Here is an 18,107-nt window from a genome sequence, read left to right as displayed (position 1 = left end):
GAAAAAACCTGGTGATGGGAGCAAGAGAGAGAAAGAGAGCAAAGCAAGCCGTCTTCCTGCAAATTCTTTTTTTCCCCCCATCTCCATAATTCTCAGAGGACCAGCTGCCCCCATTGATCACTGTCAATACTGGACTCTCCCTGGATGAAAATTCGGTAAAGAAGATCACCACCCTCGAGTTGTCTGCCACAGATCAGGACAGCGAGCCAACGGATCTCCTGTACAGGATCATCAAACAGCCCCAACTGGGACACCTGGAACATTCTGCGTCGCCAGGTTTGCTCCCGTTCAGGGTTGGGTTTTTTTTTTTGCCAAAGTGAAAAATGAAGTCGAGGCTTCCAGCTCATTGAAGTTCAAGGAACCAAACCGTTTTAACTGCATGCTGTAAAAACCTTATTGCTCTTCCTGGGAATAAATGGTGTGATCTGTTGGATGTAATATTGAGCTTGCATGCATCCAGCCATGCCATTCCTTTGTGAGAGAGGGTGCAGTGATTCCCCCCTAATATCCTACTTCCACTTCAAGGCCTGAAATTTGCTCTCTGTGCTGTTCCTGAGGATCTGCTGTCTCCCCCTCCACCAAACACAATTTCAGGGTGGCAGCAGAAGGGGGAAGGTTCATCTCTGCAAAATCCACAGATGGTTGGATATCCGCCCCTGTCTCTGATCTTCAGCTCCATCCCTGTACAATGGGCATATCTGTAAAATAGGCATGACGTGTTGCGGCGTTGTTGTGAAGAAAAACGATGGAAGGATGGGGACGCTGGCAATCCCCAGGATCATTGCGATAGGGGGGTGAAGGCCTTGAAAGTCACTTTCACTAGTGGATAGGGAGGAAAAGGGCGCGGTATAACCTGAGTTTATCAGATTGCGGAAGCTAAGCAGGGTTGGTACTTGGATGAGAGGGTGGGGGGGTTGGTATTCATATGTGCAGGGTTGGTTTTTTTTAGCAGGAATGCACAGGAACGCAGTTCTGGCTGGCTTGACATCAGGGGGTGTGGCCTAACATGCAAATAAGCTTTTTTCTAAAAAAAAAAAAAAAAGCCCTGCGTATTTGCATGTGTGTGGAAGTCATGATGACCTTTGGTGACTGACCCCTTCTGGGGGCCTGGAAGATATTCAGGGAATAAATAATAGCTGAATAAAGCCTGCCCCAGCCTCCGGACTCTGATATTCCAAGGAGGTCTCCCATCCCAGGTACTCACCAGAGTCGACCCTGCTTAGCTGCCAAGATCTGACGAGATTGGGCTTGCCTGGGTTGTCCAGGTGAGGGCGAGACTGTTTTGAGTTTTCTGACTCAAGTACCAAAACTTGCACTCAGGTTGTACAAATGTGATTCAGTCTTCACTCTTAAACTGCCACCAGACGATTAGCCCACAACAGGGACTTTCCGACGATGCTTTTGTGCAGGGGTCATTTTGTAGAAAAATAGGCGGTGCAGCTCATTAGCATAACTCATTAGCATATGCCACCGCCACTCCACCAGCCAAAAGCAAGAAAGGAGAGCCCCAGGTGAGCAAGGCCTGCTTGGGCCAGCTAGAGATCCATCCAGCCCAAGCAGGCCTTGCTCGCTTGGGGCCCACCTGGGCCACCCCCCAGTCAAAAGGCCAGCAAGCCATCCACAACCCAGAATCACATACGAAGTGGAGAAAGGGTGGTACGAGCTTCTCCTAGGGTTAATGAGGGCTGTGGGGGCATGGCAAAGCTCCTGGTGGCTGGTTGGCTGCCTGCTCTCCTAATCCAGGGATTGTTATGCAGCTGCACCTACTATTCAGTGGAATGGTAGGTGAGGAGGAAGAGTGGGAACCCTCCGAAAGGTTCAGGAGCTGTGCTCCTGTGAGCTCCTGCTGAATCCGAGGCCTGCTTTTGTGTAGCTCGTGCCCTCTGGAAAGATTCAACTTTCTTTTTAGAAAGAGGACTTCTAGACCCAGTTTGGTATAGTGGTTAAGTGTGCCGACTCTTATCTGGGAGAACCAGGTTTGATTCCCCACTCCTCCACTTGCACCTGCTGGAATGGCCTTGGGTCAGCCATAGTTCTCTCAGAGGTTGTCCTTGAAAAGGCAGCTGCTGTGAGAGCCCTCTCAGCCCCACCCACCTCACAGGGGGAGATTGTGAGCCGCTCTGAGACTCTTCAGAGTGGAGTGGTGGGATATGTATCCAATATCTTCTTCTTGTTCTTCTAGTCCACATGAGTGTGAATGCTGCTTTTTGTTTGTTTCCCCACTCTACTCTAGGCAGAAAGATTAGCACCTTCAGGCAGGCAGACCTCATTTCCCACAGCGTCCAGTACATCCATACCAGCGAGGCGGAGAAACATTTGGACTCCTTTGCTTTCTCAGTTTCTGATGGCACACACGAGGTGAGCAGGTTTTCTTTCTCAGGCAAAGCTTCCCCCCCCCACCACCACATAGAAAAGCTGCATCAGAAGGGACATGTTGTCTTGTTTCCCCTTTCCTTTCTTTCCCCTGATAGGTGAGCCAGACGTTTGACATCCACATTAATCCTGTAGATGACTCTTTACCTGTAGTGCAGAGCCCCGGAATGAGGGTCCAGGAAGGAGTCAGGAAAACCATCACAGAGTTTGAGCTTACGGCCACAGATGCTGACACGGAGGTAAGGAGGTAGCTCTCCTTCGTAGCGCTCCAGCGTTCAGACCTACAAAAGAGCATTGTAATAAAGATCACAGCTTTCTCTTGCTGCGTATCCCTAAAATCTAGTATTCAGAGATTTACTAGCTGTTTACATTGGGGTTCCATTTAATTTAATTTAATTTAATTTTTAGATTTATAATAATAATAATAATAAATTTATTTTTATATCCCGCCCTCCCCCGCCAAAGGCGGGCTCAGGGTGGCTCACAGACATGGAATTCCATGATTCAAGTAAAACAATGTAAACAGTTTTAAATATAATCAATTACATAATCAATTATTTAAAATATATAAAATAGGTGCTAAAATACTGTAAGTCATAATATCCACAAGATGGCTAGGTGGCCACACGTCAAATTAATCAGGTTCTGTCTCAAAAGCAAGCTGGAAAAGAAATGTTTTGCAAGCCCTGCGGAATTGGTTCAGGTCTCGCAGGGTTCGTACCATCTCTGGAAGGTGGTTCCACCATCGAGGGGCCATTACTGAGAAGGCTTGCTCCCTAGTAGCCTTCAATCTAGCCTCTCTTGGCCCAGGGATTGTTAAAAGGTTTTGAGAGCTAGATCTCAGTGCTCTCTGGGGAACATATGGGGAGAGGCGGTCCCTTAGGTAGGCAGGTCCTCGGCCATATAGGGCTTTAAAGGTAATAACCTTTATATCCTGCCCTTTCCCACAAGCAGGCTCAGGATGGCTTACAGCAAAATTTAGCTATTATATGTTTGTGTGTCATGCATTGCAAGGTTGCTTCCAACGTGTGGCAACTCTATTAATTAATGACCTCCAAAACATCCCCTCACTAACAGCCTAACATCACTAACAGCTCCGCCTACAACTCCCATCAGCCCCAGCCAGCATGGCCAATGGCTGGGGCTGATGGGAGTTGTAGGCAAAAAACACATCTGGAGAGCTACCGTTGGCCACCCCTGTTTTATAGAGTCCATCCATCTCATGCTGGGACTTACTCTTTTCCTGCTGCTATTAGAGCAGATAGCGATTAAGAGACCTAGACCAATTCCGCACTAGCCTTGTTCTGGTCTCGTTGCTCCTTTTCCCACTGACACTTCAGCTGGATTTCACACAAGCTGCCCCGGGGCGTCGAGTTGCCCCGCCTCTTTTCAAGTTCCCTCCGTGGCAGCAGAAACCGGTTTTCAGAGGATCCTGCCTGCCACGGAGGGAACTTGAAAAGAGGCAAGGAAACTCACCGCCCCAGGGCAGCTTGTACAAAACCCAGCAGAAGCGCTGCGGGAAAAGGAGCAACGAGACAGGAATAAGGCTAGTGGGGAATCAGTCCTAGCCTCCATGGATTTATCAGACCTGTTCACAGGGCTTTTTTTGTAGCAGGAACTCCTTTGCAGATTAGGCCACACACACTTCGATGTAGCCAGTCCTCCCGGAGCTTACAGTAGGCCCTGTAAGAAGAGCCCTGTAAGCTCTTGGAGGATTGGCTACATCGGGGGTGTGTGGCCTAATATGCAAAGAAGTCCCTGCTACAAAAAAAGCCCTGCCAGTTCGAAAACCATCTAAGTTAGCATGGCCATTACCACTTTTGGAGTTGTTGAACTTGGTTATATAGCAGAAGGACAGAGATAAATAGCAGGAAAGCTGGGAAGTTAATAAACTATTAAGCTCAGCAGAGTAGATAACATAAAATAAATTTGCAGAGTTAGAGCACGTCTGCTCCATCACCATCATCTTCCCCCTTTTCACCAAGTCGGTTATATGTTATGTGAAGGGAATACCAGAGATCACAAAAAGACTGATGCTTAGGGTCAGTTACTTGCTTGCAGAAGAAAGTAATGTGAGAATCGGGTCCGCTGAAAGTTGCCGTCTAGGGGATCAACTCACGCTTTCTTTGGAAGGATTTCCAAGAATGTTTGAGTGCAGCTCTTTTTCCATCCGACTGTAGCGTTTTCACAAGTTCCTTTTTGGGGTGACAGGCCAAGTCAATCACATTCACCATCGTACAACCCCCACGCCACGGCCTGATTGAGCGCACCAGTGATGGGCACCATTATCGTCCAACCCATGCTTTCACGATGGAGGACGTCTACCAGAACCGGATCAGTTACAGTCACGACGGCAGTAACTCACTGAACGATCGCTTCACCTTCACTGCATCAGATGGTGCCAGCCCTTTTTTTGTTGTGGAGGAGGATGGGAAAGAGGTTGGTAGTGATTTTTTTTTTTAAATGATGGTTTAACGCTCCAATTAGAAAAATACACTTGTGAGTAAAAGACATCCAATATCTAATTGCAGACATCTTTCAGAAGCCTTAATAAAGATACAACTATTTCATGAAAAATGTATGCGTATTTTTATATTATGAATTAGTGAAATAACACAACTCTTGTACACTAGAATATCTCATTCATAACATTCATAACATAAGGGAAAAATCATGAACAAGCAATACGCTAAGCCAGGGGTGGCCAAACTGTGACTTGGGAGCCACATGTGGCTCTTTCACACAGATTGTGTGGCTCTTGAAGCCCCCTCTGCCCCATCAGCCAACTTGAAGAAGACAAGTCCTGTGATTCACTTGTAAAACCAGGAGCTGGTTCACAGACAGTCACTCAAATCCCGGTTTGCCTCAACAAATGCTGGTTTAATGAATGAATTACCGTATTTTTCGGACCATAAGACGCACTCCCCCCCCCAAAAAAAAGTGGGGGGAAAGGTGTGTGCGTCTTATGGAGCGAAGGTACCTTCCTCCGGGGGGGGCGATCCACTGCCTCCACCTCTGATCCTGGCGCTTTCCCCACGCCTGCCTGCCTGGCTCCAGCTTCTTCCAGCAAGCTCTGGGATCACTCCACGCTGCCCCCACCGCAAACCCAGTGCTTCGCGAGCGCCGGCTGTGGAGGGGGCGGCGTGCTTTCTCCATGCCTGTCTGCCTGGCTCCAGCTCTGATGCTTAAAGCAAGCGCCAGGATCGGAGGGCGGAGGGAGCGATCCTGGCGCTGTAAGCGTCAGAGCTGGAGCCAGGCAGGCACGGAGGAAGCACGCTGCCCCCTCTGCAGCCGGCACTCACGAAGCGCTGGGTTTGCGGTGGGGGCAGCGTGGAGCGATCCCAGCGCTTGCTGGAAGAAGCTGGAGCCAGGCAGGCAGGCACGGGGGAAGCGCCGGGATCGGAGGCGGAGGCAGCGGATCGCCCCCCAGGAGGAAGGTGCGTCCTATGGTCCGGAGCGCCTTATGGACCGAAAAATACGGTAATTGCAAAATCTGTACCCTGCCTTTCTGTCCTGGCAAAGGCCATCGAGGTGGCTAACAGTTTTAAATATGCATGATAAAAACCACTCTGGCAGGGAAAGTGCAATGGCGGCAACCAGGGCTATTTTTGTATCAGGAATTCCTTTGCATATTAGGTCTCTCTCACACACACACACGCACATATACCCCAATGTAGCCAATCCTCCTGGAGTTTACAACAGGCCCTGTATTAAGAGCCCCATAAGCTCTTGGAGGATGGGCTACATCAAGGGGGTGTGGCCTGATATACAAAGGAGTTCCTGCTACAAAAAAAGCCCTAGCAGTCTTTAAGGTGCTACTGGGACTCGAATCTTGCTGTTCTCCTGCAGACCCACACAGCTACCCACTTGAAGCTTTTCCATGGAAACTGAGGCTGATTCTGCACTCCCCTTGCTCCGGGGCTGGCTTCTGTTTCTGTGCGGAGCAAGCTGGCGATTTCGCACCAGTTGCTCCGTGCCACCATTTTGCGCGGGGCAAACCCGCGATTTGCCGAGCCACAGTGTAAACCTGTTTTTTCAGGTTTACACTGCGGTGCGGCAAATCGCAGGGTTGCCCCGCGCAAAATGGTAGCGTGGAACAACCGGTGCGAAATCGCCAGCTTGCTCCGCACAGAAACAGAAGCCTGCCCCGAAGCAGGGTGAGTGCGGGATTAGCTTTTGTAGAGCACTAGGCAAATATACCTCAGCTCTTGAGTTCTTCCATCTGTAGAAATAGGAGTAAAGCTGAGTTCTTGCACATCGAAATAACATGCAGATTGGGAAGCGCTTTGCAAACTAAAGAATGCAGCGTGACAAGAAAACAGTAATAGAGAGAAGGGTGTCCACTTAACACACCTGAGTGCAAACTCCTGTTCTGCAGTGACTTGGGGTATCCTTTGACCTTACTGCTCTACCTGTAGGGTTAAGAACCACCTCTCCCTCAAAGGGTTTTCTGGAGCTGGAATCAGTGGGGTGGATTCCTGCATGCTAAAGCTGATCCAGCATCAATGGTGAAGATAAGACGTGGATTGCAAAGCATAGACACCCATACCTTTCTTTTGAATGTTATCTTCTCAGATTGTGACTGCCGTGCCCCAGTGGTTCAGTGTGGAAATCCTTCCTGTGGATGATGGAACCCCAAGAATTGTCACTAACTTGGGCCTCCAGTGGCTGGAATACATAGATGGCAAGGTAGCATTCTACACTGCATTTGTTTTATAGCTGGACCATTTTAAAGTTGGAGCCAGTTTGGCGTAGCGACGACCAGTTTGGTATGGTTAAGTGTGCAGACTCCTGTCCGGGAGAACTGGGTTTGATTCCTCACTCCTCCACTTGCAGCTGCTGGAATGGCCTTGAGTCAGCCATTGCTCTTGCAGAGCTATCCTTGAAAGGGCAGCTTCTGGGAGAGCTCTCTCAGACCCACCTACCTCACAGAGTGTCTGTTGTGGGGGAGGAAGGTAAAAGAGATTGTAAGCTGCTCTGAGACTCTGAGATCCAGAGTAGAGGGCGGGGTATAAATCCAATTTCTTCTTCTTCTTCCTGGGTTAGATCCTGCAGATGTGTTCCATTAAGAGGGATGGTTCTTTATGATTCAGTCTCTTACAGTAGGGGAAGACTCTGTGTGCCAGTGTTGGCAGAACAGATCCAATGAATCCTTTATATAGACAGGAAGATAGGTGATGGATGGTTGAATGCATAAAAAGAGATCAGAAGATGCAGGACAGTAGGCAAACTTGTTCAAGTTCAGAGAACCACAATAGAGATTGATTTACGAAGCGGAGGGTTGCAATGCATTTGTCTATCTTAGGGCACAGCACATGCCAGAATGACCGCATGATTGCTCAATGTGGCTGGTTGCTATTCAGAGCTTACCTAGATATAACATCATCCATGGATCTGACCCATGAACACTGCTACCATTGAAAAAAAATGCTTCAGGGGCTGGATCCTGCTAATGCCTACAGTGTGGTGGGCTGAAATGCTCCTGTTCTCCTTCCACCCCATGCCTTTTCAAGTGCTGAATGGGCAGCCATTTCGGCACTTGGAAAGGAGCGGGGGACAAGGGCACCCCAGTCTGTTGCGCTGCAGGACCTGAATCGGGTCTTCCCAGCATTTAAAATCCCTTTAAAATGACAACCTTCAGATCTGTGGATTCTGTCCCATCTAGCCGTGCTGGTTTAAACTCTGTGGAGGCCCCTAGGCAGTCAAAATCTCGGGGCCCACTTGCAAATTACCTCAGAGTCAGAGCACCCGCCCCACAACCCGTGGGCCCCACTGCAGCCTGCAGGAAAAGGAAAAGGAAAGGAAAGGTCCCCTGCGCAAGCACCAGTCGTTTACGACTCTGGGGTGACGTTGCTTTCACGTTTTCACAGCAGACTTTTTACGGGGTGGTTTGCCATTGCCTTCCCCAGTCATCTACGCTTTCCCCCCAGCAAGCTGGGTCCTCATTTTACCGACCAAGGAAGGATGGAAGGCTGAGTCAACCTTGGGCCAGCTACCTGAATCCAGCTTCCGCCGGAATCAAACTCAGGTCGTGAGCAGAGAGTTCAGACCACAGTACTGCAGCCTGCAGGCCCCTTCTCAAAAGCCCCTTTGACAAAGCTGCGGGGGAGCGGCAGAGAGAGGCAAATTTGATGATGCCAGTAGCATCCGCACCAGGCAAGTTGGGCAAAGAGTGGCTCAGATGCTGGCTGTGCATGCAGGCTGGGAGGGCTACAAACAGGGAAACTGGGGGAAAAGCCAGCCTGGGGCTCCTGAACGTTTGGGGGTCCATAGGCCAGTGCCTACTTGGCCTAATTATTAATCCGGCTCTGCTATCTAGCTTGGTCCTCTGTAGCAAACGAATTGCCCATCGAGTCTGAGAGGCAAGAGAGTTCAAGAGACTACGATTTCTGCTCCTTCCCGCAGAATGTCTCCTTCTCTTCCTGAGTCTCCCATAGGGCAACAGCTGAGCCTCTAAATGCTCAGGATGCTGGGGGAGTTTTTGCCTGCTTTGCATCATTTCCCCAGGCTGCTACTGACGTCATCACCAAATTTGCCTCTCTCTGCCGCTCCCCCCCCCCCCCCGCAGCTTTGTCAAAGGGGCTTTTGAGAAGGTGCCTGCAGGGATGAATAACAGCCACTTGTGTGTATAGAGGAAAGACGAAGGGTGTTCTTGCGGGTATCATTGGAATTAGAGTTAAACTTGCTTCTCGTCCCTGGTCATTGTAGCCCTTGAGAATCCAGCCTGCTGCTCTTTGCTTAGCCTCCACCTCTTCATTTGTGCAGTCCCGTTTTGAGTTCTCTCTATTGTCCTTGCTGAGGTTTGACGGGCATCTGGGAGAACAGAACATAATGTTAGCAAGTGGTTTTGATGGAGACGGACAGAAAACGTTTATATCTTGCTCTTAGAACAGCTTACGTGGGGTTCCCAGTTGTCCAACATTCAGGGAACAATAATTAAAAGGGGGTGCTCCAGGAAAGTGAAACTATAGGTGCACAAGGATCTTTGATGTGCAGCCAAACGCTTCGTTTTTAGGCAGAAGATGCAGCTAAAGGAAAGAATGGAGAGCTTCCTCTTGTATGGGGATCTGGGTGTGGAGAACTGTCTGTGAGCTCTTCCTCACAAAATTTGGAAGGGTGGACTTCTGTGCTTATTGAAACAGAGCTGATGTTTTGAACTTGAGGGATCAGGGATGCAGAACCGATCCTCTTTGTTTCAAACCCTGGATGTGCCATCTGGGATTGAAATCAGCAGAGCTACTCCTCGAAGAAATAATCAGAGCAGGGGTCATTTCATAGAAAAAGAGGTGCCGGAGCTCATTAATACAACTCATTTGCATATGCCACATACCCTTAACATCACGGGAAGGTGCACTAAATTATATCAGCATCTCCCTTAAAATGCTTCTGGAAGTGCCAGTTTGGTGCAGTGGTTAAGTGAGCGGACTTTTATCTGGGAGAACCAGGTTTGATTCCCCACTCCTCCACTTGCACCTGCTGGGATGGCCTTGGGTCAGCCATAGCTCTGGCAGAGGTTGTCCTTGAAAGGGCAGCTGCTGTGAGAGCTCTCTTCAGCTCCACCCACCTCACAGGGTGTCTGTTGTGGGGGAGGAAGGGAAAGGAGATTGTGAGCCACTCTGAAACTCTTCAGAGTGGAGGGCAGGATATAAATCCAATATCTTCTTATTCTTCTTGAATTATAATGGTCATAATAAACACTTTATCCCATTGTACTTTTAAAATTACTTTCTCCTACCTATGTGGCCACAGTGGCATGATGAAGATTTCCATCTGTCTGCTTGATATATTTTTGTTGTTTTCCCTTTTTGTGGGGGGGGGAGTATTAAAAACTTTGTCAAATCTTAGAGTTCAGCAAAATTCTCACAGGGGGTTTAAACAATGGAGCCCAGAAGAAGCAATTTTTTTGTGGGGGGGAGGGTAAGAAAGAAAGAGCACAATAAAATCTAGAGTTTCCGAGCTACCGTTCTGGTGAGCTCCTGCCCAAAATGAGGCCTGTATCAGAGGACCAAAGAAGAAGAAGATATTGGATTTATATCCCACCCTCCACTCCGAATCTCAGAGTCTCAGAGCGGCTCACAGTCTCCTTTGCCTTCCTCCCCCACAACAGACACTCTGTGAGGTGGGTGGGGCTGAGAGGACTCAGCTGGCCTTCCAAGGACAAACGCTGCCAGAGCTCTGGCTAACCCAAGGCCATTCCAGCAGGTGCAAGTGGAAGAGTGGGGAATCAAACCAGGTGCTCCCAGAAAAGAGTCCGCACACTTAACCACTCCACCAAAGAAGAAGCTACTCCCTCCTGTTCCTGCAGCATCTGTACTTACACTTCCAGTCACTCTGAAACATAAGTATGCAGGACTTTCTTTAGAACTGTGGCCTGTCAGCCTGATTCTCCAAGGCGTGAAATGTATAAATCTCACCTCGGGGTATTGGCAAGGAAAAGTCCAGGCTAAAGTAAGAATCCTTTACACAGAAGGCGAGTTCTTGTCATTGGGACTCCCCCCCCCCCTTTCCCAGCCAGCCAGAATGATGAATGGAGCAGGGCAGGGCTGCGTGTTGCCTCAGCAGCTGCGGCTAAACCAAGCCATCCATCTTGAAGCTGCTATTTGCACAACTCCCCACCCCGCACTCCACCTGGGCGCTCCGTAGACAAGCACAACCTGATGTCTTACTCCGCCGCTATTGGCATTCGCATTCCCGGAATGAGAAGCGCCCGTTGATTAATTGCGGCGATTAATCAAGTAATCCCTCCATCGGCAATTAAAAACCTGTGGGATTCGAGACAGATTGTTCACCCGGAGGCGTCTTGCAGGGAAAGGTGTTCTGCCGCTGATGGCAGCGGCGATGCTCCTTTTCCGTGTTAAGTGGCTGTCTCCCAGTAGCAGGAAATAGCTGATGGACAACGGATAGCCTCAAGGATGTTTGCACAGAACCCTGCATCTGCTTTCTCCCATAAGGGACCACTCTGGACTGGGGTCAGGATAGGGGAGGGGCCATGGTTCAGTGGTAGAGCCTCTGCTCGGCATGCGGAAGGTCGCAGGTTCAATCCCCGACTTCTCTAGTTAAAAGGACCAGGCAGTAGGTGATGGGAAAGACCTCAGCCTGAGACCCTGGAGACTAATGGAGAAGGGCTGTGGCTCAGTGGTAGAGCATCTGCTTGGCATGCAGGTCTCAGGTTCAATCCCTGGCGACTCCAGTTAAAAGGACCAGGCAGTAGGTGATGGGAAAGACCTCAGCCTGAGACCCTGGAGACTAATGGAGGAGGGCTCTGGCTCAGTGGTAGAGCATCTGCTTGGCATGCAGAAGGTCTCAGGTTCAATCCCTGGTGACTCCAGTTAAAAGGACCAGGCAGTAGGCGATGGGAAAGTCCTCAGCCTGAGACCCTGGGGACTAATGGAGAAGGGCTCTGGCTCAGTGGTAGAGCATCTGCTTGGCATGCAGAAGATTGCAGGTTCAGTTCCCGACATCTCTAGTTAAAAGGACTAGGCATTAGGTGGCGTGAAAGACCTCCACCTGAGACCCTGGACAACTGCTGCTGGTTTGAGTAGACAATACTGACTTTGATGGACTGGGGGGGGGGGGTCTGATTCAGTAGAACAGGGGTGGCCAAGGGTAGCTCTCCAGATGTTTTTTTGCCTACAACTCCCATCAGCCCCAGCCAGCATGGCCAATGGCTGGGGCTGATGGGAGTTGTAGGCAAAAAACATCTGGAGAGCTACTGTTGTCCACCCCTGCAGTAGAAGGTGACTTCATGTGAATAGTTAAGCCCCAGGCCTCAACCCCTGCTGCTGATCAGCTGGCCAGCGAGGGACTTACTAGCAGCGGAGGAAGGCGTAATGTGGCTGGTAAAAATGGCTCCTCCCATAGACTTTTTCCCAGCTGGCAATGCAGTGATGTCACTTCCGGAGCATGCCGGAAGTGATGTCGCTGCATTGCCGCACAACCTAGGCCTCTCCCCCCATTGCTGGTAAGTCACCCTGTGCTGATTGCCAGGGGTTACCTAGCAACCCTACATGTAATGGGTTCAAAAACTGGCATAGGCAAAAGGAACTTGCGGTGTGCTGCTGAATTAGGTCTACTAGCTACCATTTTCCCACGGTGCTACGTTAGCAGGTTTGAAGCAAAGCCCCACTAAGACTGAAGAGGGGGGGTATCAGCCTCCAAGTATCAGCCTCATTGCATTTACACCTTTGTGCACCGATGTGATCCCACTTCATGCTTTTGTCTTGACTTTCGGCCCACTTTTAATTAATCTCAGGCACCAGAACTTTGGAACCTATCATCCAACTGTACACGCTATTCTCTTGGGTCAGAAGGTTAACCTCCTGTGATTGTAACATGACCAGTAAAAAAAGAGGGGGAGAGAACCTGGCTGGGGATTTGAAGAAGGTGGGGGTGGCTTTGGCCCTGTTTCCAGAACAGTAAAGCTTGAGGTTTCCCCCCCTCCCCAGCTACTTTTTTGTTCTTAAAATGTATGTCTTAAATCAATAGGCAGTTTTTCTGCTAGGGTTCAGCACTGGAATCCTGCAGAGTGACCAGTATAGCCTTCAGGGCTTTTTTTTTTTTTTGTAGCAGGAACTCTTTTGTATATTAGGCCACACACTTCTGATGTAGCCAATCCTCCAAAAGCTTACACAGCTCTCCTTGCAGAGCCTCCTGTAAGCTCTTGGAGGATTGGCTACATCAGGAGGGTGTGGCCTAATATGCAAAGGAGGTCCTGCTTTAAAAATAGCCCTGATAGCCTTCCCTTTCAGACCATGAAGGTTCTTCTCTCCCTCCCCCCACCTCCTCAGCTATGCCCTGTTTTGAGAGTTTTGATTTGAGTTGGCATTAGCAGGCATGTGGCTTTTATTCAGATTGCACACACACATTTTGGGTTTGCCAACCTACAGATGGGAATGATACACAAAAAGAAAAGAACCCTAGGTATTCCGATTGCATGTTTCAAAACTGCATCTTCATCTGGTCACCTTTGTCTATTTGTCAGTTGTCACCAGGGTTCCCTCTAAGCTGAGTTAGCGTGATCTAGCTCACAGATTTTTAGCCTCCAGCTCACACATTTTTGTCTTAGCTCAGGAAGGATGACCCCAGAGCACACTAATTTATGCAGCAGCTCACAACTTTAATGCCAGTAGCTCACAAAATAGAATTTTTGCTCACAAGACTCTGCAGCTTAAAAGGAACATTGGTTGCCACAGCACTGCATGTCGTCTAGCCTCCTTTAACTTCAGTTGAAATGAAATATCTGCAATCGCCTCAAAGACTCTTCATTACAAGGACTTCAGTGTCGTGATTAGAGACTGTGCCGCTTTGATATCGGTGCTGCTTATTCATATGCCTCTTTGCAAACTAACCAGCTATTGGTACTGAGCACAGCGTTTATCCTATACATAAGTGAGACCAAACATGGAATCGGTGCTGAGCAATTATTTATTTATACTGCTAAAATAATGCACGGTGTTCTTTTTGAGTATCTTTGGCTTCCACGTCGCATTTGTTCCTGTTGTTGTATTAACCTACAGATGGGATCTGGAGATCTCCCAGAATTAAAACTGATCTCTTTTTGGAGCCACTACTCAATTGGTCAAGTGCAAAATCAATCAGTTTTAAAACTGAGAGCCAGTTTGGTGTAGTGGTTAAGTGTGCGGACTCTTATCTGGGAGAACCGGGTTTGATTCCCCACTCCTCCACTTGCACCTGCTGGAATGGCCTTGCATTAGCCATAGCTCTCGTAGGAGTTGTCCTTGAAAGGGCAGCTGCTGTGAGAGCCCTCTCCAGCCCCATCCACCTCACAGGGCGTCTGTTATGGGAGGAGAAGATATGGGAGATTGTAAGCAGCTCTGAGAGAGACTCATTTCAGAGAAAGGGCGGGATATAAATCTGCAATTCTTCTTTTTCTTCTCCGCATGACAGAGATCAGTTCACCAGGAGGAGATGGTGGTTTTGGAGGGGTGGGCTGTATGACATTATACCCTGCTGTGGTCTCTCCTCCCCCATCTCAACCCCACCCCCCAAATCTCCAGGATTTTCCCAATCCAGTGTTGGCAACACTAACATGCATACAAACCAAAGGGGGAGAGGAGCCAATTTCTTATTTCATACAACAAAGACACACTAGGTGGAATTAGTCCTCAAACCTGATTTGTTCCCTTTAGGCAATATCCAATTAAAGAACTCTGAGTCAATTAATTACATGCGCCTCAATTGATTGGCTAATTTCCTAGTACAAATGGAGCATAAGTAAGTTAATGTAACTGATAAAGTCTGAATACATTTGCACATTATATAGATACATACAAATGCATAACCATAATTTTCTGGGGGAGGGGAAGCGGAATTTGTTATCTTCAGAAAAAATGAGGCTCACATTTTTTTAACAGGCACCACATTAGCACTTACGATGCCTCTGCGCTTAGAAATACGTGGAGATTTGTGGTTAGGGCTTAGGAAGAGGAAGAACTTCAGTAGGGTATATAATGCCATGCAGTCCACCTTCCAAAGCAGCCATTTTCTCTCGGAGAAGGGGAATAAGTGCTTTATATAAATAAATAAACTAAGAAGTGATCTATGTAGTTGGGGATCAGTTGTAACTCGGGAAATCTCCATTCCGCACCTGGAGGCTGGCAACCCTATTTTTGAGGGAAGAATGCCCATTCTAAGATGGCACCCCCTTGCTGCAGTTTTTGTAAGTGCTTAGATTAAAAACAATGATTTTATAAAAGTTATCTTCCTGGTTAACCAGTGGCACCGCTTTCCTATATCATGAATTTTAATCAGTTCATCTGCCTGATGAATGAATGAAACAACTGAGCCCTGATTTTTAAACTCTTCTAGCGTTCCAAGTCTCCCCTCCCCTTTGTCCAAAGCTCTTCCTTCACCAGTTTTCCTGCTTGAGCATGCTGGGAAGTGTAGTCCTCGGAGATAGGCTTCTTAAATCTTTCAGAGACACACAGATTGCAAATGAAGTCCAGTGGGATAACCTGCTTCTGTTACGATACAACTGTAGAATGGGATTTTTCAGTTTTCAAGACAAAATGATGATGATTTATATTGGATTTATATCCTGCCCTCCACTCCGAATCTCAGAGCAGCTCACAATCTCCTTTATCTTCTTCCCCCCCACAACAGACACCCTGTGAGGTAGGTAGGGCTGAGAGAGCTCTCACAGCAACTCCTGCCATAGCTATGGCTAACCCAAGGCCAGTCCAGCAGCTGCAAGTGGAGAGGAGAAGAAGAAGACGACTGCAGATTTATATCCTGCCCTTCTCTCTGAATCATAGACTCAGAGTGGCTTACAATCTCCTATATCTTCTTCCCCCACAACAGACACCCTGTGAGGTGGGTGAGGCTGAGAGGGCTCTCACAGCAGCTGCCCTTTGGAGGACAACTCCTGCCAGAGCTATGGCTGACCCAAGGCCATTCCAGCAGCTGTAAGTGGAGAGGAGAAGAAGACGACTGCAGATTTATATCCTGCCCTTCTCTCTGAATCAGAGACTCAGAGCGGCTTACAATCTCCTATATCTTCTTCCCCCACAACAGACACCCTGTGAGGTGGGTGGGGCTGAGAGGACTCTCACAGCAGCTGCCCTTTCAAAGACAACCTCTGCCAGAGCTATGGCTGACCCAAGGCCATTCCAGCAGCTGCAAGTGGAGGAGTGGGGAATCAAACCCGGTTCTCCCAGCTAAGAGTCTGCACACTTAACCACTACACCTTACACTACACCAAACTGGTCTCAAAAAATGGAAGAAGCATCTACCTAGGGGACAAACTAAATGTGATGATGAAGAAGATGATATTGGATTTGTATTCCGCCCTTCACTCTGAATCTCAGAGTCTCAATGTGTCCTCTCATTCATGTGTAAATGGGCCTGCCTCGGCGGGGAGGGTGGGGTATAAATTTAATGAACTAAACTAAACTAAAGCAGGGAGTACAGGGGGGTGTTTTCAGGATGGTTGACATGCAGGAGAGGAGTAATGGATCCTTATCCCACCTCCACCTTGTTTCATAGTGCTTGATTATTTGGAGGATTTTTGCTCCACTCCCAGTATCAAATCCAGGCTGGAAGAAAATGTCACAAAGCATCAGGGTGCTGCAATGTGTGATGGGGAGGAACTGGGATTTCATTCCTCTCTCTCATGAGGGTCCTTTTTGGGTTAAACCCTGCTTCCAGCTTTGCATGTGAGTGGATGCCTAAGTACATATAGATCAACCCATGACCCCTAATTCTACCCTTACTTTGGCATTGTGTCTTCAATCCAGCCAAAAAACCTGATCACCAAGAAAGAGCTGTTGACTGTGGATCCTGATACAGAAGACAAACAGCTGATCTACGATATCACAGCAGGGCCCAAACATGGCTATGTGGAGAAGAAGCTGCAGCCGGGAACACCTGTGACTTCGTTCACACAAGGTACGGAAGGAAAGCAGAAGTATGTTTGCTCTTTTTGTGCATATTTTCAGTCTAATTCTGTTCTTTATTGACATGGGAGTAGCATCCACTTGGTTATATTGCGATTGTGTCACTCATGAGAGTCTCGCATGGTCAGTATCTTCAATCCACAGCACAACATAAGAACATAAGAGAAGCCATGTTGGATCAGGCCAGTGGCCCATCCAGTCCAACACTCTGAGTCACACAGTGGCCAATATATATGTGTGTGTGTGTGTGTGTATATATATATATACAGTCCAGTAATTTGTACAGCAGAGTTCAGGTTACCAGGCCATGTCTGGCAGCTTATATAAAAACCAACAAAACTGTGGATAATTAAGGAATAAGGACTGAGAAAATTTATAAATATAAATTGATTATTCAAAAGACATTTCAAAAGACATTTCAAAAATCCATTATCTCTTCACAATATACAACAATTCATAAATACAAGTTAAATGTGCAAAGAATAAAGTTCCAAAGTTATTTTCCGTTCATCGTGTCAATTTCCGACTTAAAGCTCTTGGGTAAATTAAAGTGCCAGTGCCAAAAGTATTTTGCATGCAGTCAGTTCTGGTTTTTCAAGACTATTTCTTTCATTTTCGGAGATGCTGCGTTAAAAACTTCATCTTTGTGCAAGCTTTTTTATATAACAGCCTCCTACAGTAAAGCTGCCTGTAGTACTGTTTCAGAAAATACCTTTGCCAAAGAGACGTATCCCACTCATCACAACATGGGTGATGAGCTAGTGCTATATGAAAGGCTAATGCTATATGAAGTATTTCGTGATGTTGTGATGAGTGGGATACGTCTCTTTGACAAAGGTATTTTCTGAAACAGTACTACAGGCGGCTTTACTGTCGGAGCCTATTGACTACTCACTTTATATAAAAAACTTGCACAAAGATGAAGTTTTTAGTGCAGCATCTCTGAAAATGAAAGAAATAGTCTTGAAAAACCAAAACTGACGGCACGCGAAATACTTTTGGCACTGGCACTTGCATTTACCTGTGGAGTCGGGCAAATGGTCTACAAGCGCTTTAAGTTGGAAATCGACACGATGAACAGAAAATAACTTTGGAACTTTATTCCTTGCACATTTAACCTTGTATTTATGAATTGTTGTATATTGTGAAGTGATATGGATTTTTGGAATGTCTTTTGAATAATCAATTTATATTTATAAATTTTCTCAGTCCTTATTCCTTAATTATCCACAGTTTTGTTGGTTTTTATATAATCTGCTTTGTACTGTGGGACTCTAGGTCTTACTACCACATGTCTAGCAACTGGCAGGAGTTTGTGAG

At 47.6% G+C, this 18,107-nt stretch overlaps 1 protein-coding gene across 1 annotated transcript in view; it reads left to right on the top strand.

The window, feature by feature from the left end:
* The window catches only part of FRAS1 (Fraser extracellular matrix complex subunit 1), a 523,356-nt gene that overhangs the window by 446,128 nt on the left and 59,121 nt on the right, over positions 1-18,107 (top strand). The window contains 6 exon segments of the mRNA XM_060247149.1: positions 97-276; positions 2,234-2,358; positions 2,472-2,612; positions 4,585-4,812; positions 6,949-7,062; positions 16,629-16,779. Of these exon segments, the coding sequence (XP_060103132.1) occupies positions 97-276; positions 2,234-2,358; positions 2,472-2,612; positions 4,585-4,812; positions 6,949-7,062; positions 16,629-16,779 (939 nt within the window).

This window comes from Heteronotia binoei, chromosome 9 (genome assembly GCF_032191835.1).
Source record: "Heteronotia binoei isolate CCM8104 ecotype False Entrance Well chromosome 9, APGP_CSIRO_Hbin_v1, whole genome shotgun sequence".
Taxonomy (NCBI): Eukaryota; Metazoa; Chordata; class Lepidosauria; order Squamata; family Gekkonidae; genus Heteronotia; species Heteronotia binoei.
This window is presented reverse-complemented; position numbering and strand designations above follow the sequence as displayed.